The 21,367-nt window shown below is 42.4% G+C and overlaps 1 protein-coding gene across 1 annotated transcript; it reads right to left on the reverse strand.

The window, feature by feature from the left end:
* Positions 1-6,717: 6,717 nt before the first annotated feature.
* LOC112130614 (mitochondrial import receptor subunit TOM5 homolog) lies at positions 6,718-6,873 on the reverse strand. The gene has a single exon (XM_054554987.1). It carries the CDS (start codon positions 6,871-6,873, stop codon positions 6,718-6,720), a length of 156 nt encoding a protein of 51 aa, XP_054410962.1.
* Positions 6,874-21,367: the final 14,494 nt, after the last annotated feature.

The raw sequence follows: 21,367 nt of genomic DNA on the forward strand, positions 1-21,367 counted from the left end.
TCATGCCTGTAATCCTAGCACTTTGGGAGGCCAAGGCAGGAGGATGGCTTGAGCCCAGGAGTTCTAGACCAGCCAGGGCAACATAGTAAGACCTTATCTCTATAAAAAATATACAAAAAATATGAACTACATTTAAATCAAACATAACAATAAGTGCAATGAAAAGGGCACGAACATATGTTCCTGTGGATAAGCAATGTAAACTTTATATATCTATTAAGGGAACATGCAAAAATAAAGCCAGTTGTTTTAATAAGGTAGAATTAGGGAGGTTTTATTTTTCGTTGTTTCTTTTCTTTTTTTTTTTTTTAGAAACAGGGTCTTGCTCTGTCACCCAGGCTAGAATGCAGTGGTGCGATCATAGCTCACTGTAACTTCAAACTCCTAGGCTCAAGGGATTCTTTTGTCTCAACCTCCTGAGTAGCTGAGACTACAGGTGCGTGCCACCATGCCCAGCCAACTTTTTTATTTTTAGTAAAGACAGGGCCTCTCTATGTTATCCAGGCTGGGCTTGAACTCCTGTCCTCAAGCGATCATCCCATCCTAATCCCCACCTCCACTGTTTTTCTTTTTAAAAAAAAAATCCTTTTATGTTGTTATAGAAATGTTTCCATAATTAAAAGATTTTTAAAAAAACCCTCAAGCCCAAAGCTGACAAAAATCATAGTGATTATGCCTACCAGGCCCCTAAGATGAAGATGGACACTAAACCATTCAGTCAAACATCTGAAAGTTTCAGAACAGCCAGGTCTTTGATGTTGGGTAGACTAAACAACCAGATGTTTGACTGAAGTTTTCATTTTCATCTGAAAGGCTGACATCATGCAACTATAGCCTGAGTTCATAACTGATGTCAGTTACCATAAGGTTCAATGAATTGCTAACATGGCCCCAGGCAGCTCTCCTGGCCTTTCTCATTTGGTACTCAAAAATATCGTCTTTGACTTGCTCTTGGCTTTAGGTGTTACCATAACTCTTTCATTAGTCTTCATTATCTAAAGAGTAAAGGCTAAACTGCTTAACCCTTCATAATGTGGCTCCAACTGACTTCACCAGCCCCGTCTCTAATCATTTCCTTCCCTGACAAAGTCTATATTCTCCAGATGCTAGAGATACAGTCCCCGACCCTCAAAATACTCATAGTTTTATTGTTGTTGACTAGTGGATACCACTGTTGTCATTCATGTAGCTATTATGTGCTAGAATGCTAGGGCTTTGTATATACTATTGAGTTTAATCTTCACTGTAACCTCTTGTGGCATTATTATTTTCATTTTACCAATGAAGAAAGAGAGGCTCAGAGAAGTAAAATATCTTGCTCAAAGTCATATCCAGTAAGTAACAGAGCCAAGATTAAGCCTATTGGATTCCAAAGCCTGTGCTCTTAATTACAACACCACAGAGACATGTATACTAATACATTTACTAAGGTATTTGGGTGGCTACAGTGGACTTATGGAGAGAATGAGAACTATGAAATGACAGGAAACAGGTGGAAATAGGCAAAGGTTTAGTCCAAGAACCATTTATAGAGTGCTTGATATGTGCTGGGCCCTATGGCTAGTCCTAGGGACACAGAGAAGTCAAATATCATTTCTACCCTGAAGGAGAAACCAGACACCTAAAATTAGGTAGAAAGCATAGGTGTTCTAGAAGTGGAGCCAGCAGGAGTAATGGTGATATACATGTCCAGGGCATAGCTGGGATACATGGTCTCAGTCCAAAAGTATGGGAAAAGGGGAGAGATTCAGTGAGATCCCAGGTGTCAAGTGACTTAGAGAGAGTGGCCCAGGAAGATCTCTGTCTCTCCACAGAAATATTTGGGAGGTGAGGAAAGAGTAGAAATTGTTACCCCATGAGAATCAAGAAAGCACTGAAGGATAAAACAGGCACAACTCCTTAAAACAACAATAACAATTCATTTATTCTACTAGTTCCTATCCTGTGCCAGCTCTCAGGTGGGCACTAGGGATTCAGAGAAGAGTCAGACACAGTCCCTCCCTGTAGCGGTCATTGAGGCTGACGCATTCTTTCTATAAATACATATGGAAAACTACTATGTGTGAGGCATTGTTCTAGGCACTGTGGATACATCAGTGAACAGAACCAACATGCCTTCATGGAGCTTAGCTTCTGTTAGGAAGAAACAGGCAGATAACCCATATAGAAAGAACATATATATTATATTAGATGGTGAGAAGGGCCAGAAAAAAAAATAAAGCAAGAAAGGAGGATAGGAAGTATCAATGAGTTAGAGAAGTCCAGGAAGGCCCCTCTGAAAGTTTATATTTAAGCAAAGACCTTGTATTTTCACAGAGGAAAGCATTCCAGTTATAGGGAAGAACGAGTGCAAAGACCCTGTGGCTGGAGTATGCTTAGTGTAATTTGGAAACAGCAAGGAGGCTAGATTAACTGTGGCAGAGTAAATATTATAATAATTTTGAGGCCGGGCACGGTGGCTCACGCCTATAATCCCAGCACTTTGGGAGGCCTAGGTGGGTGGATCACTAGAGGTCAAGAGTTCTAGACTAGCCTGGCCAACATGGTGAAACCCCGTCCCTACTAAAAATACAAAAATTACCTGGGCGTGGTAGTTTGCACCTGTAATCCTAGCTACTTGGGAGGCTGAGGGAGGAGAATTGCCTGAGCCTGGGAGGCAGAGGTTGCAGTGAGCTGAGATCGCACCATTGCACTCCAGCCTGGGTGACACAGTGAGACTCCATCTCAAAAAAAAAAAAAAAATGGAATTTTGACTTTTCTTCTGAAAGAGATGGGTAGCCATTGGAAGGTTTTGAACCAAGAAGTCTTATAGTCTACTTTATGATATCACATTTTCATTGTGTTTTTTGTGTTGATAATAGACCGAAGGAGGAAAAAAGCAAGGAAGTAGGGACATCAGTTAGGAAGCTATTGCAATGGTTCAGAACAGAGATGATGGCGGCTGGGTTCAGGGTGGTATCAGTAAAGGTAGTAAGTGGTCTGATTACAGATACAAGCATACCTTGTTTTTTTTTTGTTTGTTTTTGTTTTTGTTTTTTTGAGATGGAGTCTCACTCTGTTGCCCAGGCCGCAGTGCAGTGGTGCGATCTAGGTGCATCCCAACCTCCACCTCCCCGGTTCAAGCAATTCTCCTGCCTCAACCTCCCAAGTAGCTGGGATGACAGGCGTGTACCACCATGCCTGGCTAATTTTTGTATTTTTAGTAGAGACGGGGTTTCACCATGTTGGCCAGGCTAGTCTTGAACTCCTGACCTCGTGATCCACCTGCCTTGGCCTCCCAAAGTGCTGAGATTACAGGCGTGAACCACCATGCCCGGCCGCATACCTTGTTTTTATTGTGCTTTGTAGATATTGTGTTTTTTTTTTTTTTCCCACAAATTGAAGGTTTGTGGTAACCCTTCATCCAGCAAGTCTATTGGTGCCATTTTTCCAGTAGCATGTGCTCACTTCATGTCTTTGTGTCACATTTTAGTAATTCTCACAATATTTAAAACTATGTCTTAGCTGGTTGTGGTGGCATGCACCTGTAGTTCCAGTTGCTCAGAAGCTGAAGCTGGAGGATTGCTTGAGTCCAGGAGTTTGAGGCTGCAGTAACACTATGATTATGCCACTGCACCCCTGCCTGGGTGACATAGCGAGACTCTGTCTCTAAAGAAAACCAAACATAGCTGAGTGCGGTGGCTCATGCCTATAGTCCCAGCACTTTGGTAGGCCAAGGTGGGCGGACTACCTGAGCTCAGGAGTTTGAAACCAGCCTGTGCAACATATTAAGACCTCCATATCAATTTATTAAAAAAAAGAAAAGAAAACCAAACATACAAAAAAACTAATACAACTTTGTCCTTATTATTATCTGTTATGGTGATCTGTGATCAGTGATCTTTGATGCTACTATTGAAATTGTTTTGGGAGTGCTACAAGCTGTGCCCATATAAAATGGTGGACATAATCAGTAAATGTTGTATGTGTTCTGACTGCTCCACCAACCAGCATTCCCCTGTGTCTCTCTCTCCTCAGGCCTACCTATTCCCTGAGACATGACAATATTGAAATTAGGCCAATTAATAACCCTACAATGGTGTCTAAGTGTTCAAGTGGAAAGAAGAGTCGCATATTTCTCACTTTGTTTTTATTACTTATTTTTAAATTTTTGATATTTATTTATTCATTTATTTATTTATTTTTGAGACAGAGTCTTGCTCTGTCACCCAGGCTGAAGTGCAATGGCATAATCTCGGCTCACTGCAACCTCCACCTCCTGGGTTCAAGCAATTCTCTTGCCTCAGCCTCCCAAGTAGCTGAGATTACAGGCACCTGCCATCGCACCCGGCTAGTTTTTTGTATCTTTAGTAGAGACGGGGTTTCACCATGTTGGCCGGGCTGGTCTCGGAACTCCTGATCTCGGGTGATCCACACGCCTCAGCCTCCCAAAGTGCTGGGATTACAGGCATGAGCCACTGCTCCTGGCCATATTTATTTATTTATTTATTTTGGAGATGAGGTCTCACTGTATTGCCCAGGCTGGTCTTGAACTCCTGAGCTCAACCGATCCTCCTGTTTTGGCCTCGCAAAGTGCTGGGACTACAAGCACGAGCCACTGTGCCCAGCCTATTTAATGTTTTGTAGAGATGGGGGGTCTTGCTATTTTGCCCCAGCTGATCTTGAACTTCTTGCCTCAAGTGATCCTCTTGCCTTGTCTCCCAAAGCACTGGGATTACAGGAGTGAGCCACTGTGCCTGGCCATTTCTCACTATAAATCGAAAGCTAGAAATTATTGTTTAGTGAGGAAGCCATGTCAAAAGCAGAGATAGGCTGAAAACTAGGCCTCTTGTGCTAGTTTGCAAAGTTGTGAATGCAAAGGAAAAGTTATTGAAGGAAATTAAAAGTGTTGGCCAGGTGCGCTGGCTCACGCCTGTAATCCCAGCACTGTGGGAGGCCGAGGCAGGCGGATCACCTGAGGTTAGGAGTTTGAGACCAGCCTGGCCAACATAGTGAAACCCCATCTCTACTAAAAATATAAAAAATTAGCTGGGTGTGGTGGTGGGTGCCCGTGATCCCAGCTACTAGGGAGGCTGAGGCAGGAGAATCGCTTGAACCTGGAGGCGGAGGTTGCAGTGAGCCGAGATCGTGACATTGCACTCCAGCCTAGGCAGCAAGAATGAAACTCCGTCTCAAAAAAAAAAAAAAAGATGTTGATGGGCGTGATGCACATGTGTAATCCCAGCTGCTTGGGAGACAGGCCAGAGGGTCGCTTGAGCCCAGGATTTTGAGACCAGCCTGGGCAACATTTATTGTTATTTATTTGAGACTGTCTCAAATAAATAAATAAATAAATAAATAAAATGCTACTCCAGTGAACATATGAATAATAAGAAAGCAAAACTGCCTTACTGCTGATATGGAGAAAGTAAGAGTGATCTGGATAGAAGATCAAACCAGCTACAATATGCCTTTAAACTGAAGCCTAATCCAGAGCAATTCTATGAAGGCTAAGGGAGATGAGGAAGCTTCAGGAGACAAGTTTTAAGCTAGAAGAGGTTGGTCCATGAGGTTTAAGAAAAGAAACCATATCCATGACATAAAAGTACAAGGTGAAGCAGCAAATGCTGATGTAGAAGCTGCAGCAAGTTATCCAGAAGATCTGGCTGAGATAGTTGATGAAGGTGAGTACACTAAACAACACATTTTCTTTTCTTTTCTTTTCTTTTCTTTTTTTTTTTTTTTGACATCATTGATCTGAAGGCAAAACAACAGATTTTCAGTATAGATGAAACAACCTTCCATTGGAAGAAGATGCCGTCTAGAACTTTTATAGCTACACAGAAGTCAATGCCTGGCTTCACAGCTTCAAGGGAGTGGCTGACTCTCTTGCTAGGTGCTAATGCAGCTGGTGACTTTAAGTTGAAGCCAGTTCCTCATCGATCTTTCTGAAAAATCCTAAGGTCTTTGAGAATTATGCTAACTCTACTCTGCTTATGCTCTAGAAATGAAACAACAAACTCTGGATGATAGCACACCTCTTTTTTACAGTATGGTTTTTTATATATATATATATATTTTTTTTTTTCTTTTTTCTTTTTTTTTTTTTGAGACGGAGCTTTGCTCTGTTGCCCAGGCTGGGGTACAGTGGTACGATCTCGGCTCCTGGGTTCAAGCAATTCTCCTGTCTCAGCCTCATGAGTAGCTGGGATTACAAGCGTGTGCCACCATGCCTGGCTAATTTTTGCATTTTTAGTAGAGATGAGGTTTCACCATGTTGGCCAGGCTGGTCTTGAACTCCTGATCTGAAGTGATCTCCCCGCCTTGGCCTCCCAAACTGCTGGGATTACAGGCGTGAGCCGCCATGCCTGGCCTGTATATATTTTTTGAGGCGGTCTTGCTCTGTGATTCAGGCTGGAGTGTAGTTGCACAATCACAGCCCACTGCAGCCTTGATCTCTTGGGCCAAGTGATCCTTCCACCTCAGTCTCCCGAGTAGCTGGAACCACAGGTATGTGCCACCACACCCAGCTAATTATTTTATTTTTTATACTTCCTAATAGTTTTATATTTTAGCTATGAAGGTCAGTTACCAGAGCCAAACTTGTTCTTAACAAGCAGAATTTTTATGTCCATTCAAAGGGTCTCTTACACCTTTCTGGGCCTTTTCACTTGCAGAGAGGAGTAGAAACTGTAGCCAGGTTCTTCATATTATGCATTCACACATGATGCCCAAACTTCATATGCTGTCCAATTTCTTTAAGATAAAAGGAGTGACTTGCAGTAGGGCCACGTAGCTGAGGAAGTTCCGTATGGAGGAGATCACATCTTTGCATGTCTTCTGTTTCATCTCCTCCAGGTCCAGCTTCGGTGTGAGGCCCTCAGTCCAGAACATCATGGCTCTGACTCACCAGCCTTCAGCTGCTGCACTCTGCTCTCCTCAGTGGCTGCCTTGCACCTGGAACTCAATTTTTTTTTTTTTTTTTGAGACGGAGTCTTGCTCTGTAACCCAGGCTGGAGTGCAATGGCGCAATCTCGGCTCACTGCAACTTCCACCTCCCAGGTTCAAGCGCTTCTCCTGCCTCAGCCTCCTGAGCTGGGATTACAGTTGTCCACCACCATGCCTGGCTAATTTTTGTATTTTTTTTTTTTTTTTTTTTTTTAGTAGAGACAGGGTTTCACCGTGTTGGCCAGACTGGTCTTGAACTCCTGACCTTAGGTGATCCGCCTCCCTTGGCCTCCCAAAGTGCTGGGATTACAGGCATGAGCCACCACACCCAGCCAATTTTTTAATTTTTTAAATTTTTTGTAGAGACAGGGTCTTGCTATGTTGCCCAGGCTGATCCTCAAACTCCTGGCCTCAAGAGATACTCCTGACTCTACCTCCTAAATGCTGGGATTAGAGGTGTGAGCTGTTGTTCCTGGCCCCTATTGAATTTTTTAGTCCACTGTTGAGACCTATTGATTAGAAAAAAAGTTGCTTTCAAAAGGTTATTGCTAAAAAAAAAAAAAAAAAAAAAAAGAAAGAAAAAAGATTACAAAGATTACTGCTCATACTCATTCACAATGCATTTAGTCACCCAAGAGCTCTAATGGAGATGTATAAGGAGATGAATGTTGTTTTCATGCCTGCTACTACAACATCCTTTCTGCAGCCCACAGATCGAGGAGTAATTTAAACCTGCAAGTCTTATTATTTAAAATTACATTTCATAAGGCTATAGCTGCCATAGATAGTGATTCTGCTGAAGGATTTGGGCAAAGTGTATTGAAAACCTTCTGGAAAGGATTCACCATTCTAGATGCCATTAAGAATATTTGTGGTTCATGGGAGGAAGCCAAAAACCAACATTTACAGGAGTTTGGAAGAAATTGACTCTATAACTCATGGATGACTTTCAGAGGGGTTCAAGACTTCACTAGAGGAAGTAACTGCAGATGTGATGGAAGTAGCAAGGGAACTAGAATTAGAAATGGAACCTGAAGATGTGACTGAATTGCTTCAATCTCATGATAAAACTTAAATGGATGCAGAGTTGCTTCTTATGGATGAGCAAATAAGTGATTTCTTCTTCTTTTCTTTTTTTTTTCTCTTTTTTTTTTGAGGTGGAGTCTCGCTCTGTCACCCAGGCTTGAGTGCAGTGATGTGATCTCTGCTCACTGCAACCTTAACCTCCCAAACTCAAGCGATTCTCCTGCCTCAGCCTCCCAAGTAGCTGGGATTACAGGTGTCCACCACCATGACTGGTTAATTTTTGTATTTTTAGTGGAGACAGGGTTTCACCATGCTGACCAGGCTGGTCTCAGATTCCTGACCTCAAGTGATCCTCCTGGCTTGACTCCCAAAGTGCTGGGATTACAAGTGTGAGCCACCATGCACAGCCTTTTTTTTTTTTTTTTTTTTTTAATAGAGACAGAGTCTTGCTGTGTTGCCCAGGCTGGCAATCATGGCTCACTGCAACCTTGACCTCCTAGGCTCAAGCCATCCTCCTGGTTCAACCTTCCAAGTAACTAGTACTACACATGTGCACCACCCTGCTCAGTTAATTAAAAAGAATTTTTGTGAGGAGATGGGGGTCTCACTATGTTGCCCAGGCTGGTTTAGAATGCCCAAGCTCAAGTGATTCTCTCACTCTGGCCAACCAAAGTTCTGGGATTACAGGTGTGTGCCATCGTGCCTAGCCAGAAAGTGGTTTCTTGAGATGGAATCTACTCCTGATGAAGATACTGTGAAATGTAGAATGCTAGAAATGACAACAAAGGATTTAGAATATGACATAAACTTAGTTGATAAAGCAGCAGCAGGGTTTGAGAGGACTGAGTCCAATTTTGGAAGATATTCTACTATGGGTAAAATGCTATCAAATAGTACTGCATACTACAGATAAATCTTTCATGAAAGGAAGTGTCAATTCATGTGGCAAATGCTACGTTGTCTTAGTTTAAGAAATGGTCACAGCTGGCATGGTGGCACACGCCTGTAATCCCAGCTACTTGGGAGGCTGAGGCAGGAGAATTGCTTGAACCCAGGAGGCAGAGGTTGCAGCGAGCCAAGATAGTACCACTGCACTCCAGCCTGGGTGACAGAGCGAGACTCTGTCACCAAAAAAAAAAAAAAAAAAAAAAAGCCTGGGCACAGTGGCTCACGCCTATAATCCTAGCATTTTGGGAGGCTGAGGCAGGTGGATTACTTGAGGTCAGGAGTTCAAGACCAGCCTGGCCAACATGTTGAAACCCCATCTCTACTAAAAATACAAAAATTAGCTGGGCATGGTGGGGCATGCCTGTAATCTCAGCTACTTGGGAAGCTGAGGCAGGAGAATCGCTTGAACCCAGGAGGTGGAGGTTGCAGTGAGACAAGATCGTGTCATTGCACTCCAGCCTGGGCAACAAGAGGGAGACTCGGTCTCAGAAAAAAAAAAAAAAAGAAAAGAAAAGAAATGGTCACAGCCACCCCACCCTTTAGCAAATACCACCCTGATCAGTCAGCAGCCATCAACATGGAGCCTCCACCAGCATAAAGATTATGACTTGCTGAAGGCTCAGATGATTGTTAGCATTTTTTTTTAGGAATAAAGTATTTTGGGGCCAGATGCAGTGGCTCACACCTGTAAGCACTTTGAGAGGCTGAGGTGGGCAGATCGCTTGAGCTCAGGAGTTTGAGACCAGCCTGGGCAACATGGCAAAACCCCATCTCAGGCTGCGAGCGGTGGCTCACGCCTGTAATCCCAGCACTTTGGGAGGCTGAGGCGGGCAGATCACTTGAGGTCAGGAATTTAAGACCAGCCTGGCCAACATGGCAAAACACTGTCTCTACTAAAAATGCAAACATTAGCCAGATGTGGTGGCACGTGCCTGTAATCCCAGCTACTCAGGAGGCTGAGGCAGGAGAATCACTTGAACCTAGGAGGTGGAGGTTGCAGTGAGCTGAGATCATGCTGCTGCACTTCAGCCTGGGCAACAGAGTGAGACTCTGTCTCAAAAAAAAAAAAGCTCTACAAAAAATACAAAAATTAGCCTGGTGTGGTGGTGCACACCTGTGATCCCAGCTACTTGGGAGGCTGAGTTGGGAGGATCACTTGAGTCCAGAAGGTGGAGGCTGCAGTGAGCCAAGATCACACCACTGCACTCCAGTCTGGGTGACAGAGCTAGACCCTGTCTCAACAACAACAACAACAACAACAACAACAACAACAAAAAGAAAGTATTTTAAAATTAAGATAAGTACATTTTTTTTCTTTTCTTTTTTTTTTCTTTTCGAGATGGAGTTTTGCTTTTGTTGCCCAGGCTGGAGTGCAGTGGCGTGATCTCAGCTCACTGTAACCACTGCCTCCCAGGTTCAAATGATTCCCCTGCCTCAGCCTCCCAAGTAGTGGGGATTACAGGCACCCGCCCCCGCACCTGGCTCATTTTTATATTTTTAGTATAGACGAGGTTTCACCATGTTGGCCAGGCTGGTCTCGAACTCCTGACCTCAAGTGATCCACCTGCCTCACCCTCCCAAAGTGCTGGGATTACAGGTGTGAGCCACTGTGCCTGGCCAATAAGTACATTTTTAAAGACAGAATGCTATTGTGCACTTAATAGACCATAGTATAAACATAAGTTTTCTATGTACTGGGAAACCAAAAAATTTGTGTGACTCACTTTATTGCTATATTCACTTTATTGTGATGGTCTGGAACTGAACCCACAATATCTTTGAGGTATGCCTCTGTACCATATTTTAAAGGTAGAGCTTAGTAAGATTTTGCTGACAGGTCAAATTCAGGTGTGAAAGAGTAAAGTCAAAGGTTATACCAAGGTTTAACCATAGGAAATGAAAGACTGGAATTGTTTACTCTGAAGAATGAGATTGAGGAAGAAGCAGGATTTAAGGGAAAGATCTGAAGCTCAGTTTGGACATGCTAAGCTTTATATGCATTTTAAATATTCAGGTGGAGCTGCTAAGTAGGCAGTTGGACACATGAGTTGTAGTTCAGGGGAGAGATCCAGGCTAGAGATAAAAATGTGGGATTTATCAGTACGTAGATGATATTTGAAGTCACAGGACTGAATGAGGCCACCCAGGGAGCAAGTACATACAAAAGAAAAGTGCAAGGAATGAGCTTCAGGAACTCCAACATTTAGAGGTCAGTATATGGGCAACCAGAAAAGGAGACTGAGGGGGAATTATTCAAATTAGATTAAGTGAAAAAAGCCAGGCACAGAAAGACAAATATTGCATGTTCTCACTCATATGTGAGAGCTGTAAAATGTTGATCTCACAGAGGTGGAAAGTGGAATGATAGTTACCAGAGGCTGGGTGGGGGTAGGAGGATGCAGAGAGATTCGTTAACGGGTACAAACATATGGTTAGATAGAAGGAATAAGTTCTAGAGTTTGCAGCACAGTAGGGTGAATATAGTTAACACCAATGTACTGTATATTTCCAAATAGCTAGAAGAGAAGATTTGAAATGTTCTTGACAAAAATAAATGATAAATATTTGAGGTGATGCATATCCTAAATACCCTGATTTGATCATTACACGTTGTATGCATGTATCAAAGTATGACATGTACCACACAAATACGTACAATTATCATGTATTAATAAAAAAGTAAAAAAAGTAATCAGCATGAACCTAAAAAAAAGAATAGAAAGAAAACAAGGAGAGGGTAGATTCCAGCAGTCAAATGAAGGAGACACTTCTAGGAAAAGGGAGTAATCAATTCAATCATGTGCTGCTGAGAATTGACCCTGCGACTTAACAACATGGAGGCTATTTGTGGTCTTGACAAAAGCAATTCCAATGGGATATTGGGTCACAGCCAGATTGGGAAAGTCTAAGTGAGACTTAGAGGAAAGGAAGTGGACACAGTGAGGTTAGATAAGACTTTTGAGGACTTTTCAGTAAAGGGGAGCAGGAAATAGGATTGAAATTGGAAGGGTATGTGGAGTCATGGGAGGGTGATTTTTAAAATGGGAGAAATAATAGCACTTGTGTGTGTGTGTTTGTGTGCTTATAGGAATGGCCTAGTACAGGGTTTCTCAATTTGGGACTGACATTTTAGGCAGAATAATTCTTTGTTACGAAGGGCCATCCTCTGCATTGTAAGATGTTTAGAAAGATTCTTAGCATTCTATCCACTAGAGGCCACTAGTGCGCCCTGCTCTGTCCTGGGTTGTGATAACAAGAGTCTCCAGACATTGCCAAATGTCTCTTGTGGAAGGGGGATGGCAAAATTATTCCCGATCTAGTAAAAATAAAATAAAATAAAATAAAAAATATTGGTGATGCAGAATATAGAATGGAAGAATTGCTGGTGGAAATTTCTTTGAGTTGATGGGAAGGGATGGAATCTACTGCATAATAAGAATAAGTCTGCTAGATCACAGACTGCATCCACATTAACAGAGAAAGCAGAGGTGTGAGCACTGATGTAGCTAGGAGTTAGATGGGGGTGGTGGGAACATATGGAAATTCCCCTCTAGTTGCCTTTGTTTTCTCAGTAAAATAAGCAAAGTAAGCAGCTGGAAAACAAGCACTGAAAAGAAGGTAAGTCACCATAGCATTTGCAGGAGAAAACAAAAAAATCAAAAGGAGGTATTGAAAGTTTTAGGAGACAGGAGATCTCATGGAGGGGATCTCAGAGAATGAAACATAAAATGGACTGGAGAAATACATTGTAATTGCTAAGCAGCTTTACTATTCAGCAGTAAAGACATTAAGCATAGAGTAAGACTAATTAACATTGATATGTATTTTTCTCCAGTCCTACTCCGGGTCTTGGTCCAGGTACTGAGTAAGCAGAGAGTTGGATACAAGCAGGACTGCAGATTTGCCAAGAGAGTACCATGAAGTGAAGAGAGCAAGGGAGTCCAGGGGATATGCAAGGGAGTGGTTATAATGATTGACCATGATATTTAAGCTGGATATAGAAGAACTTGTATAGGGGATGGAAGATTGTGAAAAGTAATGTGGTAAGATCATCAGTGGAATATAGGTCCCTGTGGGATCGAAAGGTTGTTGGAGTTAATATTAAATAAAGTGAGCTGGAAATATAGAAAGTCAGAGGGTGGGATCCTTGAAATTGAAATTATGGAGAGACACATTTATTGGTAGGGACAAGGTCTAGGATATGAACATGGTAGTCAGTTTCAGGGCAGGGTCACAAAAGCAGATACACAGAGACATAAGGTATCCAACTCTGGGGGCTGAGGAATTACAGCAAGACCTTACTGCAGTAACTAACATAAAAGGTCACCAACTTCCACTCTACCTTAGATGATCAGCCAAACTATTTATGGGAACATCATCCCCCTTGCTAGTGACTGATTTAGGGATGACCAAGTGGACAAGGGAAAGTGTTGTGGGGAGCTTCTGGAAAGTATTTCCTTATTCTACAGAAAGAGGAAGTTCCTCTTCTTCCTCTGGATTTTTTGATGCTTGAAACCTCTGTAGCCATCCTGTTACTAGCCTGAAGATGAAGCTAATGGTGAAAAAGGCAGATAAAGGGAAAATATGTGGGCTTTTTCTTTTCTTTTCTTTTTTGTTTTTTTGAGACCAGGTTGTCCAGGCCGGAGTGCTGTGGCTCCATCACAACTCACTGTAGCCTCAAACTCCCGGGCTCAAGCTATCCTTCTACCTCAGCCGCCTGAGTAGCTGGGACTAGAGGTGTGTGCCACCACATTCTGTTAATAATAATAATAAAAATATATAGAGACATGGTCTTGCTGTGTTGCCCAGGTTGGTGACCTCCTGGCCCCAAGTGATTCTTCTGCCTCGGCCTCCCAAAGTGCTGGGATTATAGGCATGAGCCACCATGCCTGGCAGACAGGGACAGTATTTCATCCTAAAGAAATTAGAGAGCCAAGGGAAGGGTTTTGGCAGGCTAAACAAACAAAAGGTTTATTTAGGTTTTGAGGATAAGCATTTTCAAAAGGGAAATTCTTTTTCTCTGCCTTTTCCTGTAAGTAAAATTCCTATTGATTTCAAAAATCTACTCATTCATTCAGTAACTATTTACTAAGCACTTACTATGTTCCAATGAAGGTTACAGGAGCTTAGGATACAGTGATGAACAAAACAAACATTCCTGACACCATGGATCTTTTGTCATGTTCAAGCCAGATAGTACCTTCTCCAAGATGTCTGCCTGAAGTCTCTCAATCATACTTGCTATTTCCTTCTGCTTTTATGGCACATTGTGCTATGTTAATGACATTTATCATAGTCTGCTTCAAGTTGGAGCCATGCTTCAGATGTTAAATATCTCCTGCACTACACCAGGGGGTTCTTGAGTTTAGTGTCTACGTTATTAAACTGTCTCCCAAGAACAGAATTGGTCTGGAGCAAGTAGCAGTGGATCTTGGTTGAATGAGCAAATTATTCTGTCTACAGCCTGAAGGGGTTAGTCCTGCATGGTGGAGCTTCTATTGAAGCCGCTGCCAGGCATTCATTTGGAGGAATTGGGAGCCAATCTGTCATGGGCTTAGGCGATCTGGGAGCTGTATAGAAATGACATTCCCAATGAGTGATTATTACTCATAAGTGATAACAAAGTTCATTTGTATGACTATGGGCATAATAGGAAATGAAGGTCTGGATAATTCTATTATGAAATTCAAACAGCTGTCCAGTTTAATGAATGTAAATTGTTCTTTGATGAAGACATGGAATGATGCCAATGAAAATGGTGACTGCAAGTATGAAAATTTTTCTTTGGTTTAAACTTCAAAGACCGAATAACTGGGTCTTATATTCATTTGAATACTTCACAAATTATTGAAATTTAGAGGCAAGATCTCTGATTTTCTTAAAAAAAGGATTATTGTAAAAACCTAAAGCAGTTGTTTCTGCTGGATGTCAAATGGTTGCTGTTTTGTTGCTACACAACCAACAGAGGGAGCCCTTGCCATAGAACCTAATAACTTCCTTACAGAGTTTGTACATTGGTAGAAAGCCAATGGAAGAACAGAGGAAATAAAAAGAATAGAGGAGTTAAGATGTTAAACAATTTGGTTTTAAACTGTATTGTGAATCTGGAATCTCTTTTATGAAACTGGGTTTGGAGGATTACAGATATTTCAAAAGAGTGTGTACGTGTATTGGATTTTTAAAAAGCTCTTTAAATACTGCCATAGTGATCATTTATCTTTAAAGTGCACAATTATATTACTTTTCTGCTTAAAACTCTCCAATGGTGCCTTCATCACTCATATGACAAATCCAACCTTATGGGGTTGTAAAGATTAAAGCAGATAATATATAGCATAGTGCCTGACGCATAAATTATCAGTAAATTCTTAGCTATTATTTTTTACTACTGTGTCTTTTATTGTACTGATCCTTCAGACTCGATGCTTTCCAAATGGCCCCATTCCTACTCTCGCTTTAATCTGCTTAACTCCCTTCTTGTCCTAGAGGTTTCAGGACCTCAGAAATCTTGCCTCACTTACCGTGCAGGAGCTCTTTTGGTACATATCATATTGTAATGATTTGCTCACATGTCTCTCTGACTTGAGAGCAGAAGTCATATCTCGTAAGTTATTCTGTCTCCAGGGCCTAGTAATAGAGCAACCAACTGTCCAGGTTTGCTTGGGATTATTCCGGTTTTGTTTTGTTTTGTTTTGTTTTTTTGAGATGGGGTCTTGCTATGTTGCCCAGGGATGGGCTCAAGCAGTCCTTCTGCCTCAGCCTCCTGAGTAGCTGGGATTATGGGCACATACCACCAGACCCCAGGCTATTTTTTGTTTTTTAGTTTTGTTTTTTGGAAAAAAGGCATACACATTTATTCTTTTTTTTTTTTTTTTTTGTAGAGAGGAGGTCTTGCTATGTTGCTCAGGCTTGTATCGAACTCAGCTCAAGTGATCCACCTGCCTTGACCTCCCAAAGTGCTGGGATTACAGGCATAAGCCACTGTGCCCAGCTCATACAAATTTATTAACATGTACACGGGGAGAACCATAGAGTGATTACCCTGACAGTTCCAGTTTTAGCACTGAAAATCTCATGCCCTTGGAACTCCTCAGTTCCAGGCAAACCAGGACAACTGGTCACCCTACCACAGATTCTGATACATAATAATAGTTCAATCAATAAATTTGTTTACCTAAGCAAATTATCTTTGATGAGTCAGTTTTGCTTCCTGGGCTTAAGTCTGTCCAACTATAACCAAAAATTTTAAACAAGATAATGTCTAAGGCCTATTTCAACTCTGATATTTTATTTTATTTATTAATTATTATTATTATTATTTCTTAGGGAGATATTCTCACTCTGTCACCCAGGCTGGAGTGCAGAGCTGTGATTACAGCTCACTGCAACTTCAGTCTTCTGGGCTCAAGTGATCCTCCCGCTTCAGCCTCCTGAGTAGCTAGGACTATAGGTGCAGTAACACCACGTTTGGCTAGTTTTTAAAAAAATTTATTTTTTATATTTTGAGACAAAGTCTTGCTCTGTCACCCAGGTTGGGGTGCAGTGGCATGATCTCGGCTCACTGCAACCCCTGCCTCCTGAGTTCAAGCGATTCTCCTGCCTCAGCCCCCTGAGTAGCTAGGATTACAGGCACCTACCACCACACTGCCTGGCTCATTTTTGTATTTTTGGTAGAGACGAGGTTTCACCATGTTGGCCAGGCTAGTCTCAAACTCCTGACTGCAAGCATGAGCCACTGCACCCGGTACCCTTTCTTTTTAAAGACAAGATCTCACTTTGTCACTCAGCTGGAGTTCAGTGGCAGGATCATAGCTCACTTCAGCCTTGAACTCCTGGCCTCAAGCGATCCTCCTGCCTTGGCCTCCCAAAGTGCTGGGATTACAGGCATGAACCACCGCACCTAGCCTTTTAATTATTTTTAGAGATGGGGTCTTGCTCCATTGCCTAGGCTGGTCTCGAACGCCTGGGCTCAAGCAATCTTCCTGCCCTGGCCTCCCAAAGTGCTAGGATTACAGGTATGAGCCACCACATCCAGCCCAACTCTGATGTTTTATAACTGGATGTCACATTTATTGCCTGCCTTCACTCATCATTTTACTTTATACTCAGGAAATCTTAAATAGTCACCATTCTAATTTTTTTAAAAAGCACTGCTGAAAATAGTCATGATACATAAGTAAGAAGTAAGATATAAATCTTATATATGGCATAATCCCAATTTTGTAAATATGTATATTTTTATGTTTAAGAGAAGAAAAGTGAATGCAACTGTGAACTTTTAAGTTATGGATAGTTTTTCCCACTTTTTGCATTTTCAAAACTCTCTACAATGATTGTATGATTTTATAGGCAGCCAGCAAAAGATACAAAACACTAATCTTTATGCTGATGTGGCAGTGGGTATACTTCATTTGTTTTTTATTTATTTATTTTTTGAGACAGAGTCTCACTTTGTCACCCAGGCTGGAGTACAGTGGTGGAATCTTGGCTCATTGCAACCTCTGCCTCCCAAATTCAGGTGATTCTCGTGCCTCAGCCTCCCAAGTAGCTGGGATTATAGGCATACACCACCATGCCTGGCTAATTTTTGTATTTGTATTTTAATTAATTAATTTATTTATTTATTTTGAGACAGAGTCTCACTCTGTTGCCTAGGCTGGAGGGCAGTAGCACGATCTTGGCTCACTGAAACCTCCACCTCCCAGGTTCAAGTGATTCTCCTGCCTCAGCCTCCCGAGTATCTGGGATTACAGGCACGCACCACCACACTCGGCTAATGTTTTTATATTTTTGGTACAGATGAGGTTTCACCATGTTGGCTAGGCTGGTCTCGAACTCCAGACCTGAAGTGATCCACCCACCTCTGCCTCCCAAAGTGCTGGGATTACAGGCATTAACCACCACACCTGGCCTTATTTTATCTTATTTTTTTTGAGATAAAGTCTTTTTGAGATAAAGACTTTTTGAGATAAAGTCTCTGTCACCCAGGCTGGAGTGCAGTGGTGCAATCTCAGCTCACTGCAACCTCCACCTCCTGGGTTCAAGAGATTCTCCTGCCTCAGCCTCTTGAGTAGACTCCAGGCATGCTCCACCATGCCCAGCTGATTTTTGTATTTTTAGTAGAGAGGGGTTTTTGCCATGTTGGCCAGGCTGGTCTTGAACTCCTTGAGGTCTTGACCTCAAGTAATCTGTCCGCCTCAGCCTCCCAAAGTGCTGGGATTACAGGTGTGAGCCACCATGCCCGGCTGGCAGTGGGTATATTTTAAATAATTATTTTTCTTTTTTTTTTTTTTTGAGACGCAGTCTTGCTCTGTCTCCCAGGCTGGAGTGCAGTGGCGTGATCTCGGCTCACTGCAAGCTCTGCCTCCCCGGTTCCTGCTATTCTCCTGCCTCAGCCTCCTGAGTAGCTGGAACTACAGGCGCCCTCCACCACGCCCGGCTAATTTTTTTGTATTTTTTAGTAGAGACGGGGTTTCACTGTGTTAGCCAGGATGGTCTCGATCTCCTGACCTCGTGATCCACCCACCTCGGCCTCCCAAAGTGCTGGGATTACAGGCGTGAGCCACCACGCCCGGCCAAATAATTATTTTTCAGAAAATTATTATCTTTGCATGAAGTTGTTAACAAAAGTTAAGTAACTTGGCTGGGTGCTGTGGCTCACGCCTGTAATCTCAATGCTTTGGGAGGCCGAAGCAGGAGGATTGCTTGAGCCCAGGAGTTTGAGACCAGCTTGGGCAAAATGGTGAGACCCTGTCTCAAAAAAAAGAAAGAAAGAAAGAAGAGAGAGAGAGAAAGAAAGAAAGAAAATGAAAAAATAAGTAACTGACTGTATGTTTCCTTCAGTACAATGCTATTCAAACTTTTTTTTTTTTTTTGAGATGGAGTCTCGCTCTGTTGCCCAGGCTGGAGTGCAATGGCACAATCTTGGCTCACTGCAAGCGCCGCCTCCCGGGTTCACGCCATTCCCCTGCCTCAGCCTCCCGAGCAGCTGCGACTACAGGTGCCCGCCACCATGCCTGGCTAATTTTTTGTGTTTTCAGTAGATACGGGGTTTCACCGTATTAGCCAGGATGGTCTCGATCTCCTAACCTCGTGATCCACCCGCCTCAGCCTCCCAAAGTGCCGGGGATTACAGGCGTGAGCCACTGCGCCCGGCCTCAAAGTTTAATATAGGTCTGGAGGGGCCTGAAATTCTGCATTTCCAACAAACTTCCAGATGATGTTGATGCTTCTGGTCTGAGGAAGACATTTTGAGTAGGAGGCTTTAGGGTATATGAATTCTAATCCACATTTGACTATTAATGGCAAAAATGTTTTAAACTGTACACTGTATACAGTGTTAATTACAAAAATTTTAACCATCTCCTTCCTTTGGCAGTGCTTCCCAAACTAACACCTAGGTAAATAAAGGCAGCTTCTCTTAACTTTCTGAGAGCTGGTGGAGGACGTATGGGAAACTTTGTAAAATCCTTGAGGCACAGTGGTTGGGAATTCCTGCCTTACAGTTAGGTAAATTATAGTTGTCTTTTGTAAACAGGATGTCAAATGCATCAAAACCTCTCAGACCAACCAAAATATCAGGATGCTAATGTAGCGTTGATAGATGCTACGTTACTCAAAATATTTATTTACAAAAATATTGCCCATGACCAACCACATTCATTTCACAACTGACTAACGGGTCATTGCCTTTAAAAACACGGTCTAGACAATGTTGCTCAAAGTCAAGTTATCATTAAAGTCAAGATATCGTTAATTCTAAGTCAAATCAAACAGACTTCTTTCTTTTTTTTTTTTTTGAGACTGAGTTTCTCTCTTGTTGCCTAGGCTGGAGTGCAATGGTGCCATCTTGGTTCACTGCAACCTCTGCCTCCTGGGTTCAAGTGATTCTCCTGCTCAGCCTCCCGAGTAGCTGGGGTCACAGGCATGTACCACCACACCTGGCTAATTTTTGGTATTTTTAGTAGAGACGAGGTTTCGCCATGTTGGCCAGGCTGGTATCAAACTCCTGAGCTCAGGTGATCTGCCCACCTTGGCTTCCCAAACTGCTGGGATTATAGACGTGGGCTGCTGTGCCTGGCCTCAAACAGATTTTTACACTTGCAGAATTTTTAAAGTGGAAACTTGTGGATAAATTTTCTAGCAATAAGGTATTGATTAAAATTTTTTTTGTATTTTTATTTAAAAAAATAGAGACAGGGTTTCACTATGTTGGCCAGGTTGGTCTTGAACTTCTGGCCTCAAGCAATCCTCCCACCTCAGCCTCCGGAAGTGCTAGGATTACAGGCATGAGCTGCCCATGCCTGGCCATGGTGTTGATATTTATTGAATATCTATTGTATTTCAGTAATTATGATAACTATCTTACATCATTTACCTTATTTAATACTCATACCGAAGCTGCAAGGCAAGCACTCTTAACTGCATTTTTCTTATTTGGAAATCTAACCTTGGGGAAGATTAAGTAATGTGCTCAATGTTACAGGTTGAGTAAGTGGCAGAGGTGGAATTCAAACTCCAAATGCCTGGCCTTAAATGGCGCTGACCCTTCCCTACCTTCACCATCATCACATAGACGTTCTGTAAAAGCTTAGCAACCCTCGTATTTGGAAGTCATTCAGACAACCTCTGGTTTTCCCAGTTAAATCCTATCATCTGTAAATATCAATTCCAATTTTTTTATTTTATTATTATTTTTTCTTCTTTTTTCTCAGCCTTAGAAGGAGAAGATTAAAATTCTAAATTTAGGCCAGGCACAGTGGCTTACACCTCTTATCCCAGCACGTTCGGAGGCCAAGGCAGGAGGACTGCTTGAGCCCACAAGTTTGAGACCAGCCTGGGCAATATGGCGAAACCTCATCTCTACAGAAAAAATAAAAAATAAAAAAATTAGCTGAGTGTGGTGACACACACCTGTAGTCCCAGCTTCTTGAGGCTGAGGCAGGAGGATCACTTGAGCCCAGGAGTCGGGCTGCAGTGAGCCAAGATTGAACCACTACACTCTAGCCTGGATGATAGACCAAGAAAAAAAAAATCCAAATTTGTAAGAGAAAAATAGTTTAACTCAACTTGGAGTAGGTGTAAACCCCCATCCAGTCTGCTATAGTCAAAACGATGTCATCTCCTAGTACAGTTATGGCCACCAAGCCCCTACTGTATGGGTTGTTGATGGGGGGTGATTTCAAAGAAGGAGGCTAGGACAGGGCAGTCACACAAACATATTTACTATACCCGTATTGCTCCTCAGTTGAGAAGGGGGATTTTCTGTCTCCCGCTCTAGAAAAGTCCTCACTGTAGCAACATACTAGGAGAAACTAGATGAGAGTAACCTGCTTTGTCTCCCAATCCCCTGACAAACTCCTCCCTTCCCCTTCCCCAAATACACAGAAGGGATAGTCCTGGAAGTTCTCACTGGAGGCAGTGGAGAGTGCCAAAATGAAAGGAGCATATGTTTTAGTTTTTGTGA

Source organism: Pongo abelii, chromosome 1 (assembly GCF_028885655.2).
Source record: "Pongo abelii isolate AG06213 chromosome 1, NHGRI_mPonAbe1-v2.0_pri, whole genome shotgun sequence".
NCBI lineage: Eukaryota > Metazoa > Chordata > Mammalia > Primates > Hominidae > Pongo > Pongo abelii.

Excerpts from the sequence above, each read along its gene's own strand:
- LOC112130614 (XM_054554987.1), bottom strand. The coding sequence starts at position 6,873 with ATGTTCTGGACTGAGGGCCTCACACCGAAGCTGGACCTGGAGGAGATG.